Here is a 26,042-nt window from a genome sequence, read left to right on the forward strand (position 1 = left end):
GGAAATTCCCTGGTGGTCTGGTGGTTAGGACTCTGCGCTTCCACTGCAGGGGGCACAGGTTCGATCCCTGGTTAGGGAACTAAGATCCTGCGTGCCGCGTGCCTCGGCCAAAAAATAAATAAGTAAATTAATTAATTAAAAAAAAATCAGATGTATTCAGCCATCAGCTAAATTGGGAAAAGCTGGTATAAGTCAAACAGGGTTTTTAATACTTCATCTCAGACTCAGTGTGATTCTACTTTGCATTATAAATCTCTAAGAACATATACTGCATTAAGAAAACAACAACAACAAGAGAATTCCCTGGTGGTCCAGTGGTTAGGACTCAGCGCTTTCACTGCGGGGGCCCCGGTTTGATTCCTGGTCCTGGAACTAAGATCCCACCTGCAAGTCTTGCAGTGTGGCCAATAAAAAAATTAATTAATTAATTTAAAAAATTTTTAATTAAAAAAAATGATATTTGATCCCTGAACCCTCTTTTCACAGATCAGCTCATGAATAGTGGACAGCCTGCAAGTCTTGCAGTGTGGCCAATAAATAAATAAATTAATTAATTAAAAAAAATTTTAATTAAAAAAAATGATATTTGATCCCTGAACCCTCTTTTCACAGATCAGCTCATGAATAGTGGACTAGCGCTTGAGTTTTCTTTACCACATCAGTAAGAACTAATTGTCCAGCCTCTGGTGAATACTTCAAGTGAAACTTTATCAAGAGATAGCCTCTTTTATTGTAGGACAGCATTGTTAATCCTAACATATACTGAGCTAGAATTTACTTGCCTATAATTTCCATGGGTCTGTAGTCCTAATTATATACATTATGGTTTTATCTTGGCCTATAATTCATTTTCTTCTTATATACCCAAATATCTATTCAATATAATGCTTTCCTTCATTTTTTTCCTTCAACTATATAAAATTATATGCAATTGGTATGTCAAAATTTGATACCAACATTGATAGTTCAAGGTGAAAATAAAATGAAGAGCTTAGGTTTTGGTTAGGACAATTGCTAGAAAAATGAAAAACCACAAGGAAATATCCCTGAAAAATACTCAAGTTCTTTTTTTCCGATATTAAGCCAAATCAAAAGAGCAGCACACATCTAAAGACTACTTTAGTTTTTAATGAGGGTGAGATATTTTTGCTTTAATGACCAACCCACCTGTTGGCTTATCACTTTGTTAAAGTCTGTGTTATGAGGTATTGTCCTGAAATTTTAATATAGCTGTTTCCTTTGTTAGCTGAATATCATTATCACAAAACTATAACAACTCTTTTGACAGTTTTATTAAAAATGTTAATAAAATATAAGCTATACATCAAAAGTTGAATAACGTCTGTAAGCAGATCTAGAAAATAGCATAAAGTCTTTTGAAATTAGTATACTTATATATTGGATTTTTAATACTTGAAGATAAACTGTAATAATGATCTTAGTAACTTTATTTTTCATTATGTCTTAGTCCATCCTGAGCTTTTATTTTTGCTCCTGATCTCTCTTGCCTATGTTGTGAGATAGATAGTTTTTGATCATTGTTTTTCTTTGGTTCTTTTACTTTTTTGATATGGAAATGTATATTTTCTTTTTTCTTTTTAGGGGCTGCTTTCTTACCTCATCACTGATAGGCACACTTGCACTAAGCCTTACAATACCTCTGTCCATAATAGCTGACATGTGTATGCAAAAGGTAAGGCAAACTATTTATTAGATATTTTAAGTGTATTACTAAAACAGAGCTAATGAAAGGTAAGGAATGTGACTAAATTTTAAAGATGACCATGAATAATACTTGATGCCTTCTCTTCCAAGCTGTTTTACTACAAAGAGATATAAAAAGTACCAAAGAAATGGGTAATGTGTTACATTTTTTAGCCTTTCAATATTTTTCCTTAATTTCTAAATTAAGGGCAGTGTCTTTATATATAGTTCTCCAGTTTTGGAGCTGATTATGTTCCAGATGTTCTTTGGTGAGTCAGTGGTATGGAATAGGGGATATAGTTTACTCATATAAATAGTAGTGTTTTGATTTCTAACATAGACTCCAAAGTTTTCTTAACACTATGTTAATACTCCCATAGATGTGAGCGGCACAGGGATAACGTCGTTTCTCAGTGATTGCTCATTTCTGTCTGGACTCACCAGGGCGGGTGCTCCTTTCCTCGTCTGTGAGGTCCTGGTCTGAATGTGAGGGTTCTTTTGATAAATGCTGGCCGTGATAACATTGCAGAAAAGAGAATTGGGGTGGAGAGTCTCTCCCAGCAGCCCAAAGGGAGAAGTTTCTTTAGTGCTTCTAGGGGTACTAGGGAGAAAAAGATGTGCCACTGGCTCACACTAAAAGATGTGTAGCCTTTTATCACTCAGTTCAATATTTGTAAGCTTTTAATGCCAATATTAAGTAACAAAACGATGTGTGTGTGTGGTTTGGCTTAATATAATTTGAAGAAGAAATACTTGAAAGCCCAAAGGCTTATAATGCGTAGAAGTTAAGATCAGATTTTTATTTTTCTTTACATCTTCATGCAGTTTTTAGGATAAAGGCAAAATACTCTCAGTGATATGTATCCTCTTTATTTAAAAAAACAATTCTGTGGTATTTAATTTTGTTTTATGGTTCAATAAATTCTAATTTATCTGTCATGGTTAAGAATGGAAATCTTTGTAATTGAGAATTACTTATCTTACATATACCATGCATTTTCAAAAACTGTGAATATTATAAAATATATGTAACACTAAAGTCATACATTATTAAATCCTTTTATAGATTTAAATAATATCCAGGTCTTTCCATATCTCAGGGTCATAATCTTGAATATCAACCAAAATTATTCTAGTGAAACTAGGGAAGTGCTGCTTATTAGAGGATTTTGGTAGATTGCTGTATAAATGAATTTTACCATACTGATACTTTGAAAACATCGGCTTTTTTGCAGATTTGAAAAATAAAAATTGAAGGTTAATTTTACTTTTGAATTTTTTAAAAAGAACTGTAACAGCGGATTTAATTTGATTAAATGATTATGTCATTTGTTCAAATATTTTAAGATGAAGGCAAAACACAAGGGAAAAATGTGTGTATATATAATAGATTAGAAAAACATACCAACAGTCATTTCTTGATTGTCTTTGCATCAAGATTAGGGAATCAGTTAAATGAGTAGGCTGGGCCTTTGGTGGGAATTGAGGGCAGGAAGATACCTTCTGGTAAAAGTAGCAGGGTATGGCCCAGACCTGTAATAGAAACATGGTAGGAGAAACCTACTTTCCTGGGGTTTTTTTTGTTCTAATATCCAAGCATATTTATATATAGTTTCTGAAATTTTAGCATTTATCAACTTTATTTATTGAGCTTAAAATGTATATTTTTTTTAACCTATTGATATTTGGTATAATAGGAAGCATCCCTGATTGTTTTCAGGTTTATATTCAGATATATTCAGGAGTTAGACTCTTTTTGTTTACTTAGGCAGTTTTCATTGTTAATAAATGTCTTCATTTAAAAAAAATTGTCTTCATAGCTTGTTGGAAATCAAATTAAAGGTTTTTTTTAACTATTCAGCAGCATATAAATAACTGCATTGTTAAAAGTGAACTTTGCCTTTAAAAGTCGTCTAGTTTTACTTACCTTTATAAAGTTTGCTTTTTTCAGTTCTAAAATAGGGTTTTTAGTTGAATATTCATGAAATCATTCTATCAACTATATCTGCATTTTTAACTCTCATTAGTCAGAAGTTCTTTATACTTTTTCCTTTCTTCGGTCATTTAAGTTCATCATGGTTTTTCTAGATTATTAAATATTCTGGCAAATATTCCAAGAATATGTTATACCAATACTTTGATAACAGTGTGAAGGCTTTTTAGTACTTGCTGCTGGGTGTTCTTATCCTGACTCAGCCTGTGTGTGTGTACTGTACAAGCAGAACGTGCATGTTAAAAGTTGTCAGTGGTTTTTCTTGTGTTACCCATTATGAGTCCCTCATAAAAGAAACCATTATTCTCACAAAACCCCTTTACTCTGACTAATGGGTGGTGTGAAATGGAATAGTATATGTTTTCCACAAGAGGGAGTCTTGCCTTTGATTCTCAGCCTCATTTTTTTTAATGCTTAGAGAGGGCAAGCAATTTTTCTTCCCTATTTTAAAGATAGGAGTTACTGTTTTTGTCATTATTTTGAAAGCAAACCACCAGTGTGTTGCAGCTGAGTCTCAATAGTTAATCAGTGCAGGCTCTTTTTAGTGATTGTTTTTGATCCTTAGTTGAATCTAGATGGTAAAGGAAAGAATGATTTTTTTGTTTTGTTTTGGTAACTTTATGGTGTCTCATTTTTAATTTTCTTGACGACCCTGATAAAATGACGGATTGGAGGGTCAGGCTTGGCGATCTGAGGGCTCCTCACCCCTGAAAGTATTTCTCTTTGTGATCTTTATTTTACTTAGTTATGATTTCCTTTTGAAAATTTCTGTTTCATTTGTTACTAGATAATCAAGCTATATTTCATCAATAAAATGTTTGCAAAAGTTTTACTTGAGTTTCATCTGTTTTTAGTACTGTCTTAAGAACCATAACATAACACAACATATCATAGCAATAGCATAACCTAGTTTTTCAAAAGTGGGAGTTTTTAAAAATGACTTCAGGAACTAAAGGGGAAGAATCAACTTGAGAACAGGCAGTAATCAGTAAAGAAAATATGGGCAATGTGATGTGTAAGGCAAATGCTTAAAATTTCATAATTTTGTTTCTGATGTACTATGCCTGTACTTATTAGTGAAAAGCATGCTTTCCTTTAGGCTATTTTCCAAGCAAGAAGTATTTTTGTTGGTAATTTAAGCAAGTGGTTAATATGTTGACGTCCTGAATCCTTATATTGAATAATAACATACTTAAAATGTTGTCAAAGATTAGTATTATTTTCTTGGTGTTTTACTGTATTCCTGCAAGTTATCATAAGTGGAAAACTTGTCTTAATGGTAATTGTGGGTGTTTTGTTTTTCTTCCATCTCTTATTTTTAGGTGCAGTTTTCTTGGTTGTTTTTTGCAGGCGCTATCCCTGTATTTTTTTCATTTTTTATTGTAACTCTCTTGTGCCATTATAATAATTGGGATCCTGTGATGGTGGGAATCAGAAGAATTTTTGCCTTTATATGCAGAAAACATCGAATTCAGAGGTAGGTTAATTTCTAATACAGATTTTTAAAAAATAATGTTTACTAAGTAAATTAGGAATCATATCATGCTGGCCTAGCTTTTTAGAGATTCTGTGAAGAACTTTTAAAAGATTATAATTTTATATGTACAGTGCCAGATAAAAGAATTTGTTCAGACCCTTCAGGTGATAAGATAGTTTCTTCCCAACTGCTTTTTAAAAAAAAAAAAAAGTTTTGATTCACAGGTACAACCAAAGTGCTTACTGCTTTGCTAAAACAAATTTAAATGTAGAAAACATTTGTTTGTTTGAAAAAAATTCATAATAAAATATGATAACATTGCCTCCATTTTTTTTCAATTTCTTTCTTTTTAAGAGAGAGAAACCTTCTTACATTCTACTCTAAAAAGAATTTGGGACAATTTGTTGGAGAATCTTGACCTTGTCTTAGGTCTGACCTCAAGCCTCAGCCAGTGGAGTAGATCATTTTTAAGGGTTCCTTAGGTCTAAAGCTTTCCTAACTATTGTCTTTTTTTAAGGGTTCCAGAAGACAACGAACAGTGTGAGAGTCTCATTCCTATGCACGGTGTTTCTCAGGAGGATGGAGCTAGTTAGCTGTAGTCCAGGTTTGTATGTTAGCTGACAGTAGTATTGAATAAGGTTCTTATTCTTGTATTGTTCAAATACAGAATCGATTTTCCATTATTAGTTGTTTGAGAGGCAGTATAGCTTAGAGGCTAAGGGAGTCCAATTCTGGAGTCAAACTTCCTGGGTTCCAATTCCAGCTTCTCTATGTACTAGCTCTGTGACTTTATGCAACGTTCTTAACCTCACTGTGCCTCAGCTTTCTTATCTGTAAAATGGGGTTGCGGTAGAACCTCCCTCACAAAGTTGTTAGAAGAATTAAATACTTGGTAAGTTTAAAACACATACAATATAATACCTGAGTCAAATTAAGTGATTCCCAAGTTCTGTTTGTTTGTTTGCTTTTTGAAAAGGAAGAAGTAAAATTGTATTCAGTTGCAGATTGCATGATTATATTTAGAAATTCTAAGGAATTAGCAAAAAAAGTTATTAGAATAATTGAGTTTAGCAAGATCACATATACAGTGTCAATATAAAAAAATCTTCCTATTATTTCTATATGTAGCAATGAACAATAATTAAATGAAATTAAGAAAAATTCCATAAACAATGAACTTTTAAAAATACAAGTACATTTAACAAACATTGTACAAGACTTGTAGATGGAAAACTAAAAAATAATTCAGAGAAAAATTAGAGATATGAGTAAATGGAGAGATATAATAATGTGTTCATGGGTTGAATGACTCAACCCATTAAGATGTACTATTAAAAAGCCAGTTATCCCTAAACTGATCTATAGATTGAGTGCAATCCCAGTCAATATTCTAACGAGCTTTCTTGTGGAAATTGACAAGATGGTCCTAAAATAAGGCAATTAAAAAATTTTTATCTATTTTTTAAAATTAAATTATACTTGAACTACAACACTGTTAGATCCAGGTACAAAACATTGTGATTTGCTATTTCTATACACTACAAAATAATCACAAGTGATTCCAAGTTTTTTGAGGTTTTTTTGCGGTATGCGGGCCTCTTACTGCTGTGGCCTCTCCCGTCGCAGAGCACAGGCTCCGGATGCGCAGGCCCAGTGGCCACGGCTCACGGGCCCAGCCGCTCCGCAGCATGTGGGATCTTCCCGGACCGGGGCACGAACCCGCATCCCCTGCATTGGCAGACGGACTCTCAACCACTGCGCCACCAGGGAAGCCTGTGATTCCAAGTTTTAACTATTACTTACATTCATGCTAATGGTCATCATTTTACTTAATGATACACTTTAGAAAAATATTTTTTTCTGAGTATAAAATTAAGAAAAAATGTAATACTTCAGTGTATATCCAGTCTCTTCTCCATGTATGTGTGTGTGTTTACCACAACTGGCACAATATATATCCTGATTCTCTGACTATGCTTTTCACTTAACAATGTTTCGAAAACATTTCCACATTTTTTTTTTAATTTTAAGAAATAGTATCTTATATATTTCTTACATGACAGAAAGAGTACGTGATAGTTTATGTTTCTCTTAATGAGTCCTTGGAATATATCCACCGTATATCTTTGGTAGGTAGGAAAGCAATTATTTATTTAGAGCAAGAGATCACAATAAATTACTGAAATTCTGGAAATTCTGGTCCCTTTCTTCTGAGATAACTTTAGACGATTTATATTGAAATGTTTCTTGATTACACCTGGGCTTCCCCTCTTCACCTAGAACATTGAACAACTCCTGTCAACTCCTTGCACTCACATTGGCCATGAAGCTTAAGTTTATCTTCATGGTAAATTCACCTCTAACCCAAGGCTATTTGTCTTGGTTTTATGTTTTTCTTTGATTGGTCTTTTTTTATTCTAGTTTTTCCTCTTAGGATGGTTATATATGCACATAGTTTGAAGAGTTAGAGTTCTACAATTCTTACTGTACAATGCAGCTATCCCCTGCCCTGCACTGCCTATCCTGCTTTCATTCTTTTCCCACCCTGAGGAGTCCCTTTAAACTCTTCATTGATTTGTTTCATATTTTCCTCTCCATCTAAGTACCATGCTTATACTTCTATTTCTTGATTTCTCAGTTTCAGGCCTCTTCAGTTGGTTTTCCCACTATGGCACATGAGGACAGGTTACTTTCAGTTTCCCCCTCCTCTGCTCCCACCGCACTTGCCTGCCTTCCAGCCCTGTATCATTCCTACCTCCTCATCATCCCAGGATATTTATCCTGTGATTTTGAATAGATGTGTAATCAGTGTTTACATTGTTATGCCTATATAAATGTTACTTTTACCTGAGCCATGTAGGTTTGTGCCTGGCATTTCCCCAGTCCAGAGACCCTCTGTTACTACCCTTTTTGGAGAATAAACCTCAGATCTTCTCCTGGGATAGAGAAGAGGCACTTGACCAGTTGTGAAACGTGAGGGGCGGGCATCTGAGTGTCTAACTGCTTTTTCTATAAACTTTGTACCAATCTGCCTACTTTTAGTTGTTTCTTCACCCCTCCTTACAGAGGCATCTGGTTGTATTTCTTCATTGCTAGCTAAGAGTTGGCTGCTCTTTTCTTGTCTCTGTTCTTCTCTATGTCCATGTGGTTTATACTTCTTTAAAAAAATCCCTTTATTATCTTTTTACTGAGGTTTTGGGGACAGAGTAGAACTATGTATATTTTGCTCTTTTAAAATTGTTTTAATTTTTAAAAATTAAAAAAATGCAAATAGTTATTCTTTAAAGCTTTTTAATGCTATAATTTATACACTTTCCCTCCCTAGTATGCTGTGCATTATTCCCATACTCACACTCATACCCACCCTCACCCAGATATTTTTGGAAGTGAGAGCTGGATAAAGAGGAGATAGTGAAGACTGAAGAAGATGGACTACAATAGAGTAGAATAAAGTAGGGCAGGTTGGGCAGCAGTCTTTGTCTTGACAGGGGTAATGGTGGAATGTACCTTGAATAAAACTGTTATTATGTGATCTTAAAGTAGTATTGGATGTCAGCCTTTGACATTGCTGTAGAACTCACTTTCATGAGTTCTTAGAACTCACCTCAAGTTCTGGTATCCAGTTATTAAGTATATAGGCTGTGTTTGATATATATTCCAATGGTAAGATAATTTTCTTTTTAAAATATAAACTATAGAAATTAAAGCTATGACAGTTGTAATCTAATGATGATCCCGTGTTTGTTTTTATTTTTAGCTTGATAATGGAACAATATACGGTGAAGAGACAATCTCTGGCAAGTTTTTGTAGAAAAATGTTTCGGTGCCTAGTCTGAAAAATAGCAGTTTCAGTTCTTTGGAACTCTAAAACATATTTTCCTCTTATCTGTTTTCTTCATTTTCATAATGAAGTACTTTGCTATGTAGCTGTGTACATATCACTACAGTTATAGGAAGTTTCAGTCTACAGTCCATCTGAAGGACCAACCTGCCTTACACATCTCAAGGAATTCAGCTGATGAAATAATTAGGACTAATCAAGGGATAAAATTTTAATGTTCTGGAGACTTTATTTTCACATATTATTTGTTAAATGCTGGACTATATTATGAAAATGTTTTCAAGAAATCATTTTAAGTATATAGATTGGTGTTTCTTACAGGTAAAATGCTAAAATAAGCTGCCTATAATAGGTATGGATTATATTTTTGAGTTTTGTAGAATATTACAAATTAACAACACGAAAAATGTTTAATTTATGCAGCAAATATACTCACACAAATTTGGTAGGACTTTAGAAAGAATCGATATTTGAGAAAAGATCTGGTTCACTTACACTACATATACTGTATTATCCTTTCATAGCATTAGGTGCCTTCTACTTTAAATCTGTGACAAACCATGACAAATTTTTAAAGGAGAAGTATTGTAAAATGAAGAATCATGTACTTCTAAAGACTGTATTGCTGTAAGTTTAATTGATAAAGCTCTGCTTATTTAGAGTTTTGAAGAAATATCCTCTCTTCAATTAAACATTTTCATAATGGAATGATGTAAATTGAAGTGATAAAGAGTATTATTAAAATAAAATGTTTATATATATGTGTGTGTATTATAGATCTATCAATTGGTTTCTGATTTTTTTCACATATAAATGTGCCAAATTATCCTAGAACTGGATGCCTCTTCTTTAAATAATTTTAGTTTTCCTAAATAAATTTTTATGGTTAAAAACCAAAGAAGGAAGGCAAGAAGAAATTATACTTTAAAAATTACATTTGGAGATTTCCTTTACCAAGTTTACATTAAATATAGATACTCCTGATTTTAACTTTTATACTTAGGTCTTATATGTCCTTATTGTGCAGCAGCTCCTGGACTCTCCTCACTGTAGCCCTCAGAGGATGAATGTATGTCTCAGGATTCATCCAGGCTTTTGATTAATCAGAACGTACTTCCTTCTCAAGTTTTGTGAGATTAGTTCCTTTCTCTTCCAAATTTCTTAACACATCTGATTTTTTAAAATTCCCTTTGCAATATTTAGCTTCAGTTCGTCTTATTCACGTTCTTAAAATTGCTTCGATGTTACTGTAAGTCTAAAATGAAGTTTAGCCATCTTTCTGCTTGTCCTGAGATTTTATATTATATTAATTTAAAAGATTGTTGATAACATTAAATTTTAAAAATAGATGTTATCCTATTTGGTGTCACCAATAAATCTTAAACCGAAAAGAATCCTGATTTTGTGAGCTTGGCACAGGTTAAAGGCATGTAAAGAATGTGGACCTCGAAGAAATTTTCTCTTGAAAAGAACTAATGAAGTACATTTCAGTTACTCAGAGACTAAGTTTGGTTGATGTTCCCTATCTGTATACCCCTACTTCATGTTTTTGCTGTTTTGACAGTTCGCCAGTACCTTTCCGCAGTTTACGGGATGAAATAGTTGAAACAGTGTCAGTGAAATTCAAGCTTTAAATTTTTCTGTAAATATGGTAGGAAAAGAGGTTGAACTTAGAATTTTTTGGTTGTCCATGTGCTCTATGTTCACATGTCATACAGATCATGTGTTGTCACTCAGGATTCCAGAAGTAGTCAGCCTTGTTAACATACTGGATAAATCTTGAGGAGGTCTTCCACTAGGCTATGCTTTTTGTCAAAGAACCTCTTTAGAAGGAAGCAAAATTACATTGGTTAGCTGAAAGTAGGGATTACTGCTGCTTTGCCAACTTACATATTGTTTTTTCTCCCAGGTTATATTTATCTAAATGATTTTGGTATTTGAATACTGTAGCCATGGCAAGTGAGCAGTTGAAGACTTCCTTTCTGCACCTTGTAGTTAAGGGTTCACCTTCTCAGAAAATTAAGTTATGGTAGATTACTTTCATTCTGTGATTACCCAGAAGTCTAAGTATCAGGGCCCTAGGGTCACAGCAACCACACTGCAGGCCTTTGGAAATGTTGGGAGAGGTTACACTCAAGTAACTGCTAATGTCCTTCATCTCTGTTGGAACAGTGTTGGCCTGTGATTATATTTTTCTGAATCTAAAGACCCAAATAGGGATTTCTAATACCTTGTTTCAGTCTTCTACTTTTCTTCCCATACATAATTTAAATTCCATTATTGTATAACGTTTCAAATTATGACCTTGATGAAAGGGAGTCTGCTGTTTTGTCAGAAACACTTTCAGTTAGATGAACATCAGAATCTCTACTAAAACAAAACTGAAAAATGAGGCAGCCTTAAAAGTGCTTAGATGAACGCTTTTTGAAGCTCAGAAAAGCCATTAGATATACGTAAGACATTCCGTTAAATAAATTTTGATTTTTAAAAAGTTGATATATTGACATCTGTCAGCCTGACTTAATTAATTCCTTAAACTGATTTTCCCACTGGCAGCCAACGAATAAAATTAATTGTTTCTATAGAAGTGAGCTCACAAGGTTAAATGAATGTTCTCAAAGGTATACAGTCTTATTTCAGGACGAATGCTCATGCCTGCTCCACAATGAATCATGCAGAACCAATTTGGGGTTGCAAGGTGTGACTTCTCTGGAAGCCAAGGCTTTTCATAAGGCAGTTTGGTAAGATCTGTAGCACTAATCCTCAGTGTGCTGGTTGAAGAAACAAAATATCTCTAAAGAAAGACAAAGTAGGAAGTAATTTTAAAATATATTTCCCAGAATCATATCAGCAAATAAATGAAATGTCATTTTTATTTTAAGCAATTCTAGTTGTTAGAATCCTGCCTCATTTCTCCCTACTTTCCTTTTGAAATATTCTCTATTACTAAATAATATTATAGGAAGAATTCAAAGAATTAAGAGATGACTGTTACCTCTGACATCTGCAAATTTAACTTATACAGCTAACATAATTGTGTGCTGATTTTGTTTCTTCGATGGTGACAGGGCATATATGAGATTCTCAAGTCTACAGAATTTGAAGGTAGGGTTCTATTTTATTACGTCATGTACCAAAAATTCCATTTGGCTAAATTGAGGTACATTTTTTTACATAGACTTGCAATTTTTAGATGCCCCACATTTCCTTTTTTATACTATCAGCCTCATCCATCTGTAGAAAAACTAATAGTACAGTATTTCGTAGTCTGTCCTGTATATGTACATAGGAAACTTCCCTTTAAATATTAAGAGCCTTTTAAAAACTGCGGACAGAAAAGGAGTTCATTATAAATTCAAAGCAAATAATGACCATTGGGAATTTATTGTTATATTAACATGAAGCTTTTTTGTTTTGCCATTAGGCGTCAAGAGGACATGATAATTGAAATCTTTATTTTAACTTTAACTCTTATTATAATGATTACCTTATTTTCATTCTGATTTTTTGGTTTTCTAAAAAAAATTGTGTTTTATATATCTTAGGAACTAAGCATCATTTTTAATGTCATTGCATTTAAAAAACAAGACTTTCCTATAAAATTTCCTATATGATAACTATACATACTAGAATGGCAACTAATGAAATCATTGACAAAAATTTAAGGAAAAATTACATATGAAAAGGAATTAGTATTCTCCGGTTAGGCATACTTGCCGAAATGCTAAAGTGAAACGGCAAAATATCCAATGAGAACATTTTGAATTTCTGGTAACATGAATTATTTTATTTTTCATTTGGGGGTTTGGAGTGGAGGAGCACTCAGATGAAGACAGCATTTCCTTCATGATGTTTTAAAGTTGGAAAAGAAAACCTTCCAAATGGAAATTTTTAACAAGGTACTTCATTAAATTCTTAGTTTTTAATTTAATTTTACACGTGGTTTCTTTCTTAAGAGCTACTTTTATTAACTTTAACTTAGATCCTTGTATGCTAAACATTCAGTATATCCCTACTTGGTTTTCCTATACCTAGTTTTAATTATGGCAAGTAATACTAAAGTCAGTCAGGCAAGGGTATTTGTCAATTTCAGTGGATCTTTATAAGGCAGGCAGAAGATTTTTGTTTCAAGTCTTATTTATTTGGGACATAAGATGAAAACAGTTCTTCAGAATCTTACTGGCAATATTTGTTTATTCAGAATAGCTCTCACTTTTTTTTTTCTTATGAAAAAATTCAATGTCAAGCAGTTAGACTGTAACATCAAAAGCAAAATTTTGTTGAAGGCCATCCCTGTCATAATATTCAGGGATAATGGGCAATACACTAAGTTCTTCTGACCTTTGCAGTAGCTCAGTGTAGAATTATATGTATTTTAATACATATGCTCCAGGTAAGGCTTCCAAGAGGCAACATGCTAAAGAGCAGTGGCTCTCACACTTGAGGGCCCACCAGCATCACTTGGAGGGCTTGCTGGGCCCACCCCAGAGTTTCTCATTCAGAAGGGCTGGGCAAGGCCTGCAAATCTGCATTCCTAACAAGTTTCCAGGTAATGCCCCTGCTGCTGGTCCTAGGACCGCGCTTTGTGAATCATTACCCTCAGGAAAGAGCAGTGACTTTGAAGTTGGAATTCCCCTGTTCTCCATTAGTGGATTTACTGGGGGGCAGGAGTGGGGGCAGGTATTTAATCCAGGTAGGCCTACATTTCCTTAGCTGTAAAATAGAGGTTAATGCTACCTACCTGGGACTGTGAGAATTGAGGTAGTAAAGTTGGAAGTGCCCAGTCCTACGTGCCTGGGGGGCTTGATAAATGCTGATTCCCTTATTCCATCCTCCCCTTCCTATTCTCAAATGGAAAGGGAGGAACTAAACGCCTTCTAAGTTCCTGTCACCTCTCAAATTCTGTGATTCTAAAAGTTCTCTAGTTCAAGAGAGAATGCCAAACACTGTATGTGTGTTTGGTGCTTTACAGAGAGTGGTGTGGTGGTAACAGTGAGATTGCATAGACCATAGTTTCGTTTCTGCTTTCATTACAGCTTAGCATCCAGACTCTGTAAAAAAGTTTTCAGTCAGATTTTAAAGCAGCATTGAAGAAATTATATTGGAATTCATGACAGTTTCTGGAGGCTGAGTGTATCAGATAAATGGGCATGCTTTTCTCAACGACTGGCCTTATTAGAGTCTCCACTATGTTGCCTCCTATAATGCATGCTCAAATGTGTAGTTTTCATTACCTGCTTGATTTTCAGACAGCATTAAATAAGCTACAAAACAAATCCAAGCTAAAATTGTGAGCATATAATTTTTTTAATTTTTATTTATTTATTTATTGGCTGCGTTGGGTCTTTGTTGCTGCGTGTGGGCTTTCTCTAGTTGCGGCGAGCGGGGGCTACTCTTCGTTGTGGTGCACGGGCTTCTCGTTGTGGTGGCTTCTCTTGTTGCAGAGCATGGGCTCTAGGCACACGGGCTTCAGTAGTTGTGGCACACGGGCTCAGTAGTTGTGGCGCACGGGCTTAGTTGCTCCATGGCATGTGGGATCTTCCCAGACCAGGGCTCGAACCCGTGTCCCCTGCACTGGCAGGCGGATTCTTAACCACTGTGCCATCAGGGAAGCCCGTGAGCGTATAATTTTTATAGCATGAAGTTATTCAGTGTTTTATTTAAAAATAGTCACTAGTGTATTCACTCTTGTGAATTTATAATCTAAAAAATTGGGGATGCTAAAAGTACTGGGCTAAAATACTATTAGATTTTTTTCGTTTAACTTCATCTTGTTAAAGAAGATAATCACAACCAGGGTCCTTTTTCTTTACCCCGCCATCTAAATCCATACAGTATGTATGCTAACGCACATATATGGAATCTAAGAAAACGGTACTGAAGAACCTAGTGGCAGGGCAGGAATCAAGACGCAGACGTAGAGAACAGAGACTTGAGGACGCTGGTGGGGAGGGGGAAGGTGGGACAAAGTGAGAGAGTGGCATGGACATATATACACTCCCAAATGTAAAATAGATAGCTAGTGGGAAGCAGCTGCATAGCACAGGGAGATCAGTTTGGTGCTTTGTGACCACCTAGAGGGGTGTGATAGGGAGGGTGGGAGGGAGACACAAGAGGGAGGGGATATGGGGATATATGTATACGTATAGCTGATTCACTTTGTTATACAGCAGAAACTAACACACCATTGTAAAGCAATTATACTCCAATAAAGATATTTAAAAAAATAAATCTATACAGTAAATTTGGGGATGAGTACGTACAACAAAAAGCACATGCAGCTAAGTGATTGGGGTTTGGCGACATATGTGGAACTTGAATAAAGCATTTGCAGCCATCCAGGATGATCTCCTTAAACTACTGACTGCCGGGGGCCTGCAGGATGTGCACTGGAAACGTGGGTGGGAGAGCTTTCCCCACACGCTGGAGGCTCTGACTGCATTTGAAATACCTATTTTTAAAAACCTGAGCAGAAGGAGGCTAGAAAGAATGCAGACAGGACATTGAAAATGCTAATTCGCTTTGTTAGTAGAACATGAAATACCTGATAGTGGCCAAAAAAAAAAAAAAAGTCAATGCCAGGATACAATGTAGGGTAAAGTTCAACTAGTATAATCTGAAGTGGGTCTTAATATTCAGATTCATGTTAGAGGTTAGGCAGCAATCTTTTTGTGGAACCAGGTATATATATTTATTTTGCCTTTCTTTATAGTCATACTGGTAAATTCTTGGGAAGGTTTGTTTTGCATCCAAGATATTTTCTATACGGTTGACCCTTGAACAACACGGGGGTTAATCTGAGTATAATTTATAGTCGACCCTCCATCTCCCATGGTTCCTCCATATCCGTATATTCAACCACAGACCTTTATAGTCCTGTAATATTTACTGTTGAACAATATCTGCATATTAGTGGACCTGTGCAGTTCAATCTGAACAGCTGTTCAAGGGTCAACTGTACTAAAATTTTATAGTATATTCTTAATCCCCTTTGGCTAGTAAATTAAAGCTGAAATTATCAAGTGTCAACATACTGTGATTTGTATTTTAACGTAAGACAAGAGTGCATCATTCTGATCAAGCTGCAACATTTTAATTTTATCTGATGGGTCTGTATTGAGTAATCAGTAGCTAAGTGCAAATACTCCCATCCCTGTAGTAGAGATCATTTTATATAAAAGTCACCTTAATTACTAGACCCAGAAGGCCAGAGGTAATGAAAGAGTACTTTAGAAAGATGAAATGTTAAATAAATAAACAAATTAAGGAAACAATCTGAGATAGATTTGCCTAAGTGTAATTTAATGCAGATATTTACCTCAGATTTGTTTTTAAACTTGATAATTTTATTCTTCCATCTGTTTAATAAAATGAATATTTTCCGATTTTCAGAACCTGGCATATTTAAATTTTAAACACAATTATAAAATTAATTCTAATGACTACTTATGGTACAAATTCTATTCTAATTTGGGGCCAGAACTATCCCAGTTTTGGAGGCAATTTGAAACTGCTTTTTTTTTTTTTTTTTTTGCTGTATGCGGGCCTCTCACTGTTGTGGCCTCTCCCGTTGCGGAGCACAGGCTCCGGACGCGCAGGCACAGCGGCCATGGCTCACGGGCCTAGCCGCTCCGCGGCATGTGGGATCCTCCCAGACCAGGGCACGAACCCGTGCCCACAGCATCGGCAGGCGGACTCTCAACCACTGCACCACCAGGGAAGCCCGAAACTGCTTATTTTTATACTATATGATTTGGGAAAGATTATTTTATAGACTATGAATAACCTAATGTAAAGTATGTATGATTTATTTTAATGCATTTGTGTAAAACCATATGTATTATACCATATTCTACTTATAGTATGTACTTCTATTTCAGTAAAAATACATGAAAAATTCAGATCTGTCCTTGTGCAAACAAGTATTTGGTGGTTCTTTTTTTTTCCCACCACACTGTGCAGCATGCGGGATCTTAGTTCCCTGACCAGGGGTCAGACCCGCGCCCCCTGCGATGGAAGTGCTGAGTCTTAACCACTGGACCGCCAGGGAAGTCCCAACAAGTATTTGATTTCTAAAGTTTCCTTTTATTCAAACATTTGCACTCATTCTTTCATGCCTGAGTCTCCAAGATGTACCTCGGGTATTTGATAAAGCAGATCTTCCTGTAGAACAACGAGAAGAGCAGAGCCACGCACACGATGCAGCCGGAGACAAGGACAACAAAGAAGGGCCCTGCTTTTCCTTTTCTTCCTGCTGTTGACTCCCATTGCAGGGCGTAACCGGGAGCTTGGGACTTGGAGCCTCCGGATGTCAACTCTTCCGAGCTAGAGAGCAGAGGTCAAGCAGGCCCAGAGCTGGCATAGGCACTAAGTAGCTGGCTTGCGTTTGGAGGCCCGATTGTGTGGAAAACACATATCTTTAAACAGCAGAATCACAGTACGTGAAGATGTCACAGTACAAGAAATACTCTGGGGCTTCCCTGGTGGGGCAGTGGTTGAGGGTCCGCCTGCCGATGCGGGGGACACGGGTTCGTGCCCCAGTCCTCCGGGAGGATCCCACATGCCGTGGAGTGGCTGGGCCCGTGAGCCATGGCCGCTGGGCCTGCGCGTCCGGAGCCTGTGCTCCGTAACGGGCGAGGCCACAGCAGTGAGAGGCCCGCGTACCGCCAAAAAAAAAGAAATACTCTGAAGCCAGGATTGGTTTTGTCCATCTCGGGTCCACTCCAGAAAGAGGATTTGGGGGAAAATGCCTGCTCTGGACTTCTGTTATCATTCCCAGCCCTCCTCCTCTACTTACCACCACCATCCTTTCCCTTTTCCTCTGCTCCTCAAAAATGTGGCTGCTTTAAAGCGAAACATAAAAATAGAACATGAAAAATATTTTTTAGTGACTGAGAGGATGAGAGCTAAAGCATTCAGGATAGTGTATTCACGGAAGTGTTGAAAAAGAGGAACTAAGAACAATAATTTCTTAATATCTTGGAAGACTCATGAAAGACTGAAAATAGAATCTTAAGGAGATAGTGTTCTCAAAACTTTGCTCTAATTATTTAAAACTCTTCATCTTAATTATTTTGAAAAGTCATTAAGCATTTGTCAATTCTAACCATTAGAGGTAAAATTTTAAACTGGTTCATTAATCATAGGATCATCATTTTACAGTTGGAAGGGTCTCTAGAGAGTTTCTAGTGACAGAATTAGGATGGCCATGTGTCCCAGTTTGTGGAGGACAGTCCCAGTTTACATCTTGTTGTCCTGGTATAATCATTAATAGTGCTCCAATAAAGAATGTAATTTATATTCATTCAATTATATGGCCACCCTAACGTACTCCAAGTTTCCTGACAACTAGGCTGCTGACAAATTTCACATTCTTTGATTCCCAATCTAGTGTTTTTTACTCTAGACCTGTGTGCTTGCATAAAGGAAGCCATATGAGCCAACAATCTTGGGTCTTTTGATCAGGATATTAACTCCTACCTTGAATCAATTTTCCTCCTGGAGTAGAATGCTAGGATACTTCACAGAGGTAAGTGAAGAGCCAGATTATCCGGTTTGCTCTGTTGGCCCAAATTTTCCTTCTTGGGCCCCTAAACCAGTTATTATTATTAAGAAACAAATTAACAAGCAAATTTTTATTTTTATTTTTCAGGTTTATTGAGGTATAATTATACCTCAATAAACCTGAAAAATAAAAATAAGTTGTAATATGTAATATGATTTGATACACATATACATTATGAAAGGATTTCCACTATAAATTTAATTAACACATCCATCACCTCACATACTTACTTTATTTATTTTTGGTCAAAAAGCTTAAGATCTACTCTCAGCAAATTTCAGTTATACCATAAAGTATTCTCAACTATAGTCACCATGCTATACATTAGATCCTTAGAACTTTGCTCACTTTATACCTGAAAGTTTGTGCCCTTTTACCAACCACTCCTCATCTCCCCCAACCCCCAGCCCATGGCAACTTCTGTTCTACTCTCTGTTTCTAGAAGTTTGACTTTTTCCTTTTTAGATTCCACATGTAAGTGGTACCATGCAGTACGTCTTATTTCACTTAGCATAATGCCTTCCAAGTTCATCCATGTTGCAAAGGGCAGGATTTCCTTCTTCTTAAAGTCTGAATAATATTATATATTATAAATGTATATATATATATATTATCTATATCATATATATATATGATCTTCTTTATCCGTTTGTATGTCAACAGACTTCTAGGTTTACTTTGGCTATTGTGAATAATGCTGCAATGAACATGGGAGTACAGACACCGATTTGAGATATTGATTTTGTTTTCTTAGGATATATAGCTGGAAGTGGGATTGTTGGACTATATGGTAGCTTTGTTTTTTAATTTATTGGGGAACCTGTTTACTATTTTCCATAGTGGCTGCTATACCATTTTACATTCCTGCTAACAGTGTACAAGGGTTTCCTTTTTTCCACATATTTACCAGCTTTTGTTATCTCTTGTCTTTTTTATAAAAGTCATCAGGCTGTGATGTGATATTGCAGTTTTGATCTGTATTTCCCTGATGATTAGGGATGCTGAATTTCTTTTCATATACCAATTGGACACTTGTATGTCTTCTTTGGAGAAATGTCTATTCAGGTCCTTTGCCCATTTTTAAATTAGATTATTTGGTTTCTTTTGCTATTGAGTTGTATGAGTTCCTTATATATTTTGGATATTAACTCCTTATTGATATGTGGTTTGCAAATATTTTCTCCCATTCTATAGGTTACCTTTACATTTTGTTGATGTTTTCCTTTGCTGTGAAAGACCTTTTAGTTTGATTTGGTCCCAGTTGTTTATTTTTGCTTTTGTTGCTTTTGCTTTTGGTGTCAAATCCAAAAATTTCATTCTTTTGCATATGGATATCCAATTTCCCATTTTTCCCATCCAAAAACACCATTTATTGAAGAGACTGTCCTTTCCTCATTGTGTATTCTTGGTGCCTTTGTCAAAAATTAATTGACTAGGGCTTCCCTGGTGGCGCAGTGGTTGAGAGTCCACCTGCCAATGCAGGGGACACAGGTTCGTGCCCCTGTCCTGGAAGATCCCACATGCCGCGGAGCAGCTGGGCCCGTGAGCCGTGGCCGCTGGGCCTGCGCGTCCAGAGCCTGTGGTCCGCAACAGGAGAGACCACAACAGTGAGAGGCCTGCGTACCGCAAAAAAAAAAAAAATTAATTGACTAGATGTGTATGGGTTTGTTTCTCTTCTGGGCACTCTATTCTGTTTCATTGATCTATGTGTCTGTTTTTATGCCAATGACATACTGTTTTGATTACTATTGCTTTGTAATATAGTTTGAAATCAAGAAATACGATGCCTCCAGCTTTGATCTTTTTGCTCAAGATTGCTGTAGCTATTCAGGGTCTTTTGTGGTTCCAGATGAATTTAGCATTGATTTTTCTGTTTCTGTGAAAAATGACATTGGAATTTTGGTAGAGATTGCATTGCATCCATAGATCACTTTGGATAAGTATGGACAATTAATTTTTCCAATCCACGAATATGGACTATCTTTCAATTATTTGTATCTTCTTCAATTTCTTTCATCAGTCTTTTATAGTTTTCAGCATATAGATCATTCACCTCCTTGGTTAAATTTATTCCTAAGTATTTTTACCATATTTGATGTTATTGTAAATGAGATTTTTTTCCTTAGTTTCTCTCTCTGATGGTTCATTGTTACTGAGTAGAAATACAACTGATTTTTATATATTGATTTTTATGTACTTTTGTACTCAGCAACTTTACTGAATGCATTTATCAGTTCTAACAGTTTTTTGATGGAATCTTTAGTTTTTTTAATATATATATGAGATCATGTCGTCTACAAACATAGACAGTTTTACTTCTTCCTTTCTGATTTGGATGTCATTTTATTTCTTTTTCTTCCTTGATTTATCTGACTAGGACTTCTTGTACTATGTTAAATAGAAGTGCTAAGAGTAGGCATCCTTGTCTTGTTCCTGATCTTAGAAGAAAAGCCTTTAGCTTTTCATTGTTGAGTATGGAGTTAGCTGTGGGCTTGTCATGTGGGGTACATTCCTTCTATACCTAATTTGTTGAGAGTTTTTAATCATGAATGGATGTTGGATTTTGTCAAATGCTTTTTCTGCATCTATTTAGACAATCATATAATTTTTATCCTTCATTCTGTTAATGTGGTGTATCATATTTATTGATTGGCATATGTTGTACCATCCTTGCATCTCAGAGATAAATCCCACTTGATCGTGGTGTTTGATTCTTTTAATGTGCTGTTGAATTTAATTTGCTAATATTTGTTGAGGATTTTTGCATCTTTGTTTATCAAAGATATTGGCCAAGGAAATTTTCTTGTAGTGGCCTTTTCTGGCTTTGGTGTCAGGGCTGGCCTCTTAAAATGAGTTTAGAAGTGTTCCCTTCTCTTCTATCTTTTGGAATAGTTTGAGAAGGATAAGTATTATTTCTTTTTAACTCTTTGGCAAAATTCACCAGCAAAGCCTTCTGGTCCTGCACTTTTCTTTATTGGGAGGTTTTGTTTACTGATTCAGTCTTCTTATTAGTAATTGGTCTGTTCAGATTTTCTGTTTCTTCATGAATCAGTCTTAGTAGGAATGGATCCATTTCTTCTAGACTGTCCAGTTTGTTGGCAAGTAATTGTTTGTAGAAGTCTCTTTTGATCCTTAGTAGTTCTGTGGTATGAGTTGTAATGTCTCCTCTTGTTTCTGATTTTAATTATTTGAGTCTTCTCTCTTTTTTTTTAGGCCGGCTAAAGGTTTGTCAATTTTGTTTGTCTTAGTTTCATTGATCTTTTCTGTTATGTTTCTAATCTATTTATTTTGGCTCTGAACTTTGTTATTTCCTTCCTTCTACTAACTTTGGGTTTAGTTTGTTCTTTATTTAGTTTCCTTCAGGTGTAAAATTAACTTGTTTATTTAAGATCTCTCTTTTTTCTTAATGCAGATATTTCATGCTATAAAATTCATGTTTAGAACTGCTTTTGCATCCCATAAGTTTTGGTATCTTGTGTTTTTGTTTAAAGATATTTTTTGATTGCCCTTTTGATTTCTTCCTTGATCCATTCAGGAGCATGTTTCTTAATCTTCACATATTTGTGAATTTTTCAATTTTCCTCTTGTTATTGATTTCTAGTTTTAAACTACTGTGGTCACAAAAGATGCTTGCTAAAATTTCAGTGTACTTAAATTTGTTAACACTTGTTTTATGGCCTAACATATGACCAATCCTGGAGAATATTCTGTGTGTGCTTGAGAAGAGTATGTATTCTTCCGCTTTTGGATGAAATGTTCTGTATTTGTCCGTTATGTTCATCTTTAACATGTAGTTTAAGTCCAGTTTGGTTACTGACTTTCTGTTTGAATGATCTCTCCATTGTCAAAAGGGGGATATTGAAGTCCCCTGCAACTACTGTGTTGATATCTATTCAATTGGATGTTGGGCACATTAATATTTATAATTGTTATATCCTTCTTGATGAATTGGTCACCTAATAATTACATAATGACCTTCTTTGCCTCTTTTTACAGCTTTTCACTTAAAGTCTATTTTGTCTGATGTAAATATAGCTACCCTGCTCTCTTTTGGTTCCCATCTGCATGGAATAGCTTTTTTCCCATCCATTCACTTTCAGTCTATGTATATCTTTAAAACTGAAGTGAGTCTCTTTTCAGCATTTATGTGGGTCTTATCATTATTATAATTTTAAAATCCATTCACCCACTCTGTATCTTTTGACTGGAGAATTTAGTTTACTTACTTTTAATTTTTGATATGTATGGACTTACTATTGCTATGTTGTTAATTGTTTTCTGGCTTTTTTTTGTAGTTCCTTTGTTCCTTTCTTGCTCTCTTCTTTCATGATTTGATGATTTTCTGTAATTGTATGCTTTGCTTCCTTTCTTCTTATCTTTTTTTGTATCTACTGTAGGTTTTCACTTTGTGGTTATCATAACAACTTCATATGCATACAAAGGCTCTACATATGCTTACTCTCCCTCCCACATTTTATGTTTTTGATGTTACAAATTGCATCTCTTTAAATTATGTATCTATTAACAAATTATTTTAGCTGTAGTTATTTTTAATGCTTTTTTCTCTTATCCTTTATACTAGAGTTATAAGTGATTTATGCATCCTCATTGCAATATTAGAGTATTCTGAATTCACGTATATATTTACCTCTACCAGTGAGTTTTATGCTTTCATATATTTTCATGTTACTAATTAGCATCCTTTTGTTTCAGCTTGAAGAACTCCCTTAAACATTTCTTATAAGGCCATTCTAGTGGTAATGGACTCCTTCAGCTTGTGTTTGTCTGGGAAATCTTTATCTCTTCTTTAATTCTGAAGGATAAGTTGGCTAGAATATTCTTGGTTGGCAGTTTTTTTCTTTCAGCATCTCAAATATGTCATCCCACTCTCTTCTGGTCTACAAGGTTTCTGCTGAAAAATCCAATGATAGTCTTATGGAGGTTCTTCAGCTCCCCGATGCAGGCTAACTGGAAGCCTGACCTTCAGGCAGCAGCTGGGAATGTCAGGACGTTAGCTATGTGGTCTAGCCCCTATCGGGGAGAAACCAAGAGCTGGGTGTTTCTGCTTACCCTGTGCCAAGCCAAAGGGGGAAAGTCACTGGTAGTGCTTGTGCATCTATATAGAATGGCCTGTTTTCTTTGTTGTTTGTTTTGTTTTGTTTTTTGCTGCGTTGGGTCTTCATTGCTGTGTGCAAGCTTTCTCTAGTTGCAGTGAGCGGGTGCTACTCTTTGTTGCGGTGCACTTCTGTGGAGGGGAAGTCAGGAGCCTCTTATCTAGCCTTCTCGGTGATGTCCCCCATGTGACATTCTTAAGGGGCCTTTGGGCTGCTCACACCTTCCTCTTGTTTGAGCATCTCCACTTGAATCTTGCCACACACATTTAGTTTTAAATTGACATTGAGGAGAAACATCTGGAATCAAATCTAGCCACATAGACCCAGATCACCCCAAGAGCTAAGGGAATATAAAATATGCAACAGGTACTGCTTTCATAAAGATTAAGAAAAAACCTTAACAGGTAAGTAACTATACCTTCAAACCAAAAAATAGCAGGTAATCGTGCTTTAGTTAAATGATCAACTACTACATCATCTCTAAGTGTCTGTACTATTCCAGAATGACCTGGACCCTAATCAAGATGACGAGTCCTTTAAAAAAATATGACTTTGGTGGGTGCATTTAAAAATTGCTTTAATGAGAGAGCAGTTATCACTTCCTGCTCCAGGGAACATTTCTGGTATATACCCCAAAAGAATGCAAATAGTTAAGCCTAATGCAGAATGATATACTCCATGAGCCTATGTAGGCAAAGAGCCTTACAAGTAATTTATTTGGTGAGCAGTGTGGAGAATGTGATCAGGTGCTTTAAAAAACATCAATTATGAAACTTCTATAAATATAATGGAGAGAAAAAGAACCTGGCCTTGACCATCAGCATTCGTCTGAGTTGCACTAAACCCAATCTGAAAAAAAAATCCCAGAAGTTCAACCAAGAATGCATTGAAGTATTTCAACCATCAAATTAAGGACATAACTATGCGACCTTTTCTTTTGAGTGCTAATTCAGGACTATTAACCCTATTTTCTTGGACAGTGTTGAGAAACCACTCAATCTTGGATGTACTTGTGTAAACCTGAATTTTCGACTCAGATCTTTTTCTTTCCTGACACTTATTTTAGATGGATTACTTAAGCATACCTGCATGAAACTATTTCTTAATTCAAGTCCTGCTGAATACCAGTGTCCCATGAGATTAGCTCAATGGGCGTTCCGAAACAAAACAAAACATAAAACCAAAAGCTGATTCCATGGTTGAATAAATTGGGAAACATGCTTACATGTTCCTGCTTTCACTGCAGGATCACGTGAAAGATTTAATATCCTTTGTAAATAATGACTTCCTAGAAAGGTTGGGGTCCAATTTGCAGTCTTCTTCAAACTTATTTGGTCAAGGATCCCCCCTGTAAACTCTTGCTTTTTTTTTTTTTTAATAAATTTATTTATTTATTTTTGGCTGCGTTGGGTCTTTGTTGCTGCGCGCGGGCTTTCTTTAGTTGCGGTGAGTGGGGGCTACTCTTCCTTGGGGTGCACAGGCTTCTCATTGCAGTGGCTTCTCTTGTTGCAGAACACAGGCTCTTGGTGCACGGGCTTTAGTAGTTGTGGTGCGCGGGCTCAGTAGTTGTGGTGCGCGGGCTCAGTAGCTGTGGCTCGCGGGCCCTAGAGCACAGGTTCAGTAGTGTAGCGCATGGGCTTAGTTGCTCCATGGCATGTGGGATCTTCCTGGACCAGAGCTCGAACCTGTGTCCCCTGCATCAGCAGGCGGATTCTTAACCACTAACCACCCAACCCTTGCTTTTTGGGCTAAACATTTATCCGTGCGTGTAGAGATGTTTCTGTTCCATGGAATATGGTTTAGAAATTGCTGCTATTGAAGATAGCAAATGACTGAAAATAGGTCAGGAATCTTTACGCATTTTTGTGTCGTTTGAGGTTTTGGTAGAAGAAATGTTTCCCCTCCTGTGATAATGAAGGGGCTGAATACATGGCATATTTTCCTAGCACAGGTGGCCAATTTGAGGTGCTCTGGCAAACAACGTGGTGTCCCTAATAAGTACAAAGTATTTTTACCTTCCGCTTAGAGTAAAACCTCATACAGCATGAAATAGATAAGCAGTTCAAAAATAATGTCTCCTATACTTTTTTTTACATGATAAATATTTTTATTTATTTATTTTATTATTGTTTTTAATTTATTTTATTTTTTGGCGGTACGTGGGCCTCTCACTGTCGTGGCCTCTCCCGTTGCGGAGTACAGGCTCTGGATGCGCAGGCTTAGCGGCCATGGCTCACGGGCCCAGCCGCTCCGCGGCACGTGGGATCTTCCCGGACTGGGGCACGAACCCGTGTCCCCTGCATCGGCAGGCAGACTCTCAACCACTGCACCACCAGGGAAGCCCCAAT

The 26,042-nt window shown here is 36.1% G+C and overlaps 1 protein-coding gene across 2 annotated transcripts in view; it reads left to right on the forward strand.

Annotated features, from left to right (window-relative positions):
- Positions 1-11,499, forward strand: part of SLC35F5 (solute carrier family 35 member F5) — a 59,281-nt gene extending 47,782 nt beyond the window's left edge. The window contains exons 14-17 of one of the 2 annotated variants that reach the window (XM_024734481.1): positions 1,603-1,693; positions 5,020-5,174; positions 5,692-5,778; positions 8,932-10,390. In XM_024734481.1, coding sequence (XP_024590249.1) covers positions 1,603-1,693; positions 5,020-5,174; positions 5,692-5,767 — 322 coding nt within the window. In that variant the 3' untranslated portion in view covers positions 5,768-5,778; positions 8,932-10,390. Of the gene's footprint in view, positions 1-1,602; positions 1,694-5,019; positions 5,175-5,691; positions 5,779-8,931 lie in introns of both variants that reach the window. The other variant, XM_024734480.1, reaches the window with a different exon arrangement.
- The last annotated feature ends 14,543 nt before the right edge of the window (positions 11,500-26,042 follow it).

Source organism: Neophocaena asiaeorientalis, unplaced genomic scaffold, assembly GCF_003031525.2.
Source record: "Neophocaena asiaeorientalis asiaeorientalis breed wild unplaced genomic scaffold, Neophocaena_asiaeorientalis_V1.1 scaffold32, whole genome shotgun sequence".
Taxonomy (NCBI): Eukaryota; Metazoa; Chordata; class Mammalia; order Artiodactyla; family Phocoenidae; genus Neophocaena; species Neophocaena asiaeorientalis.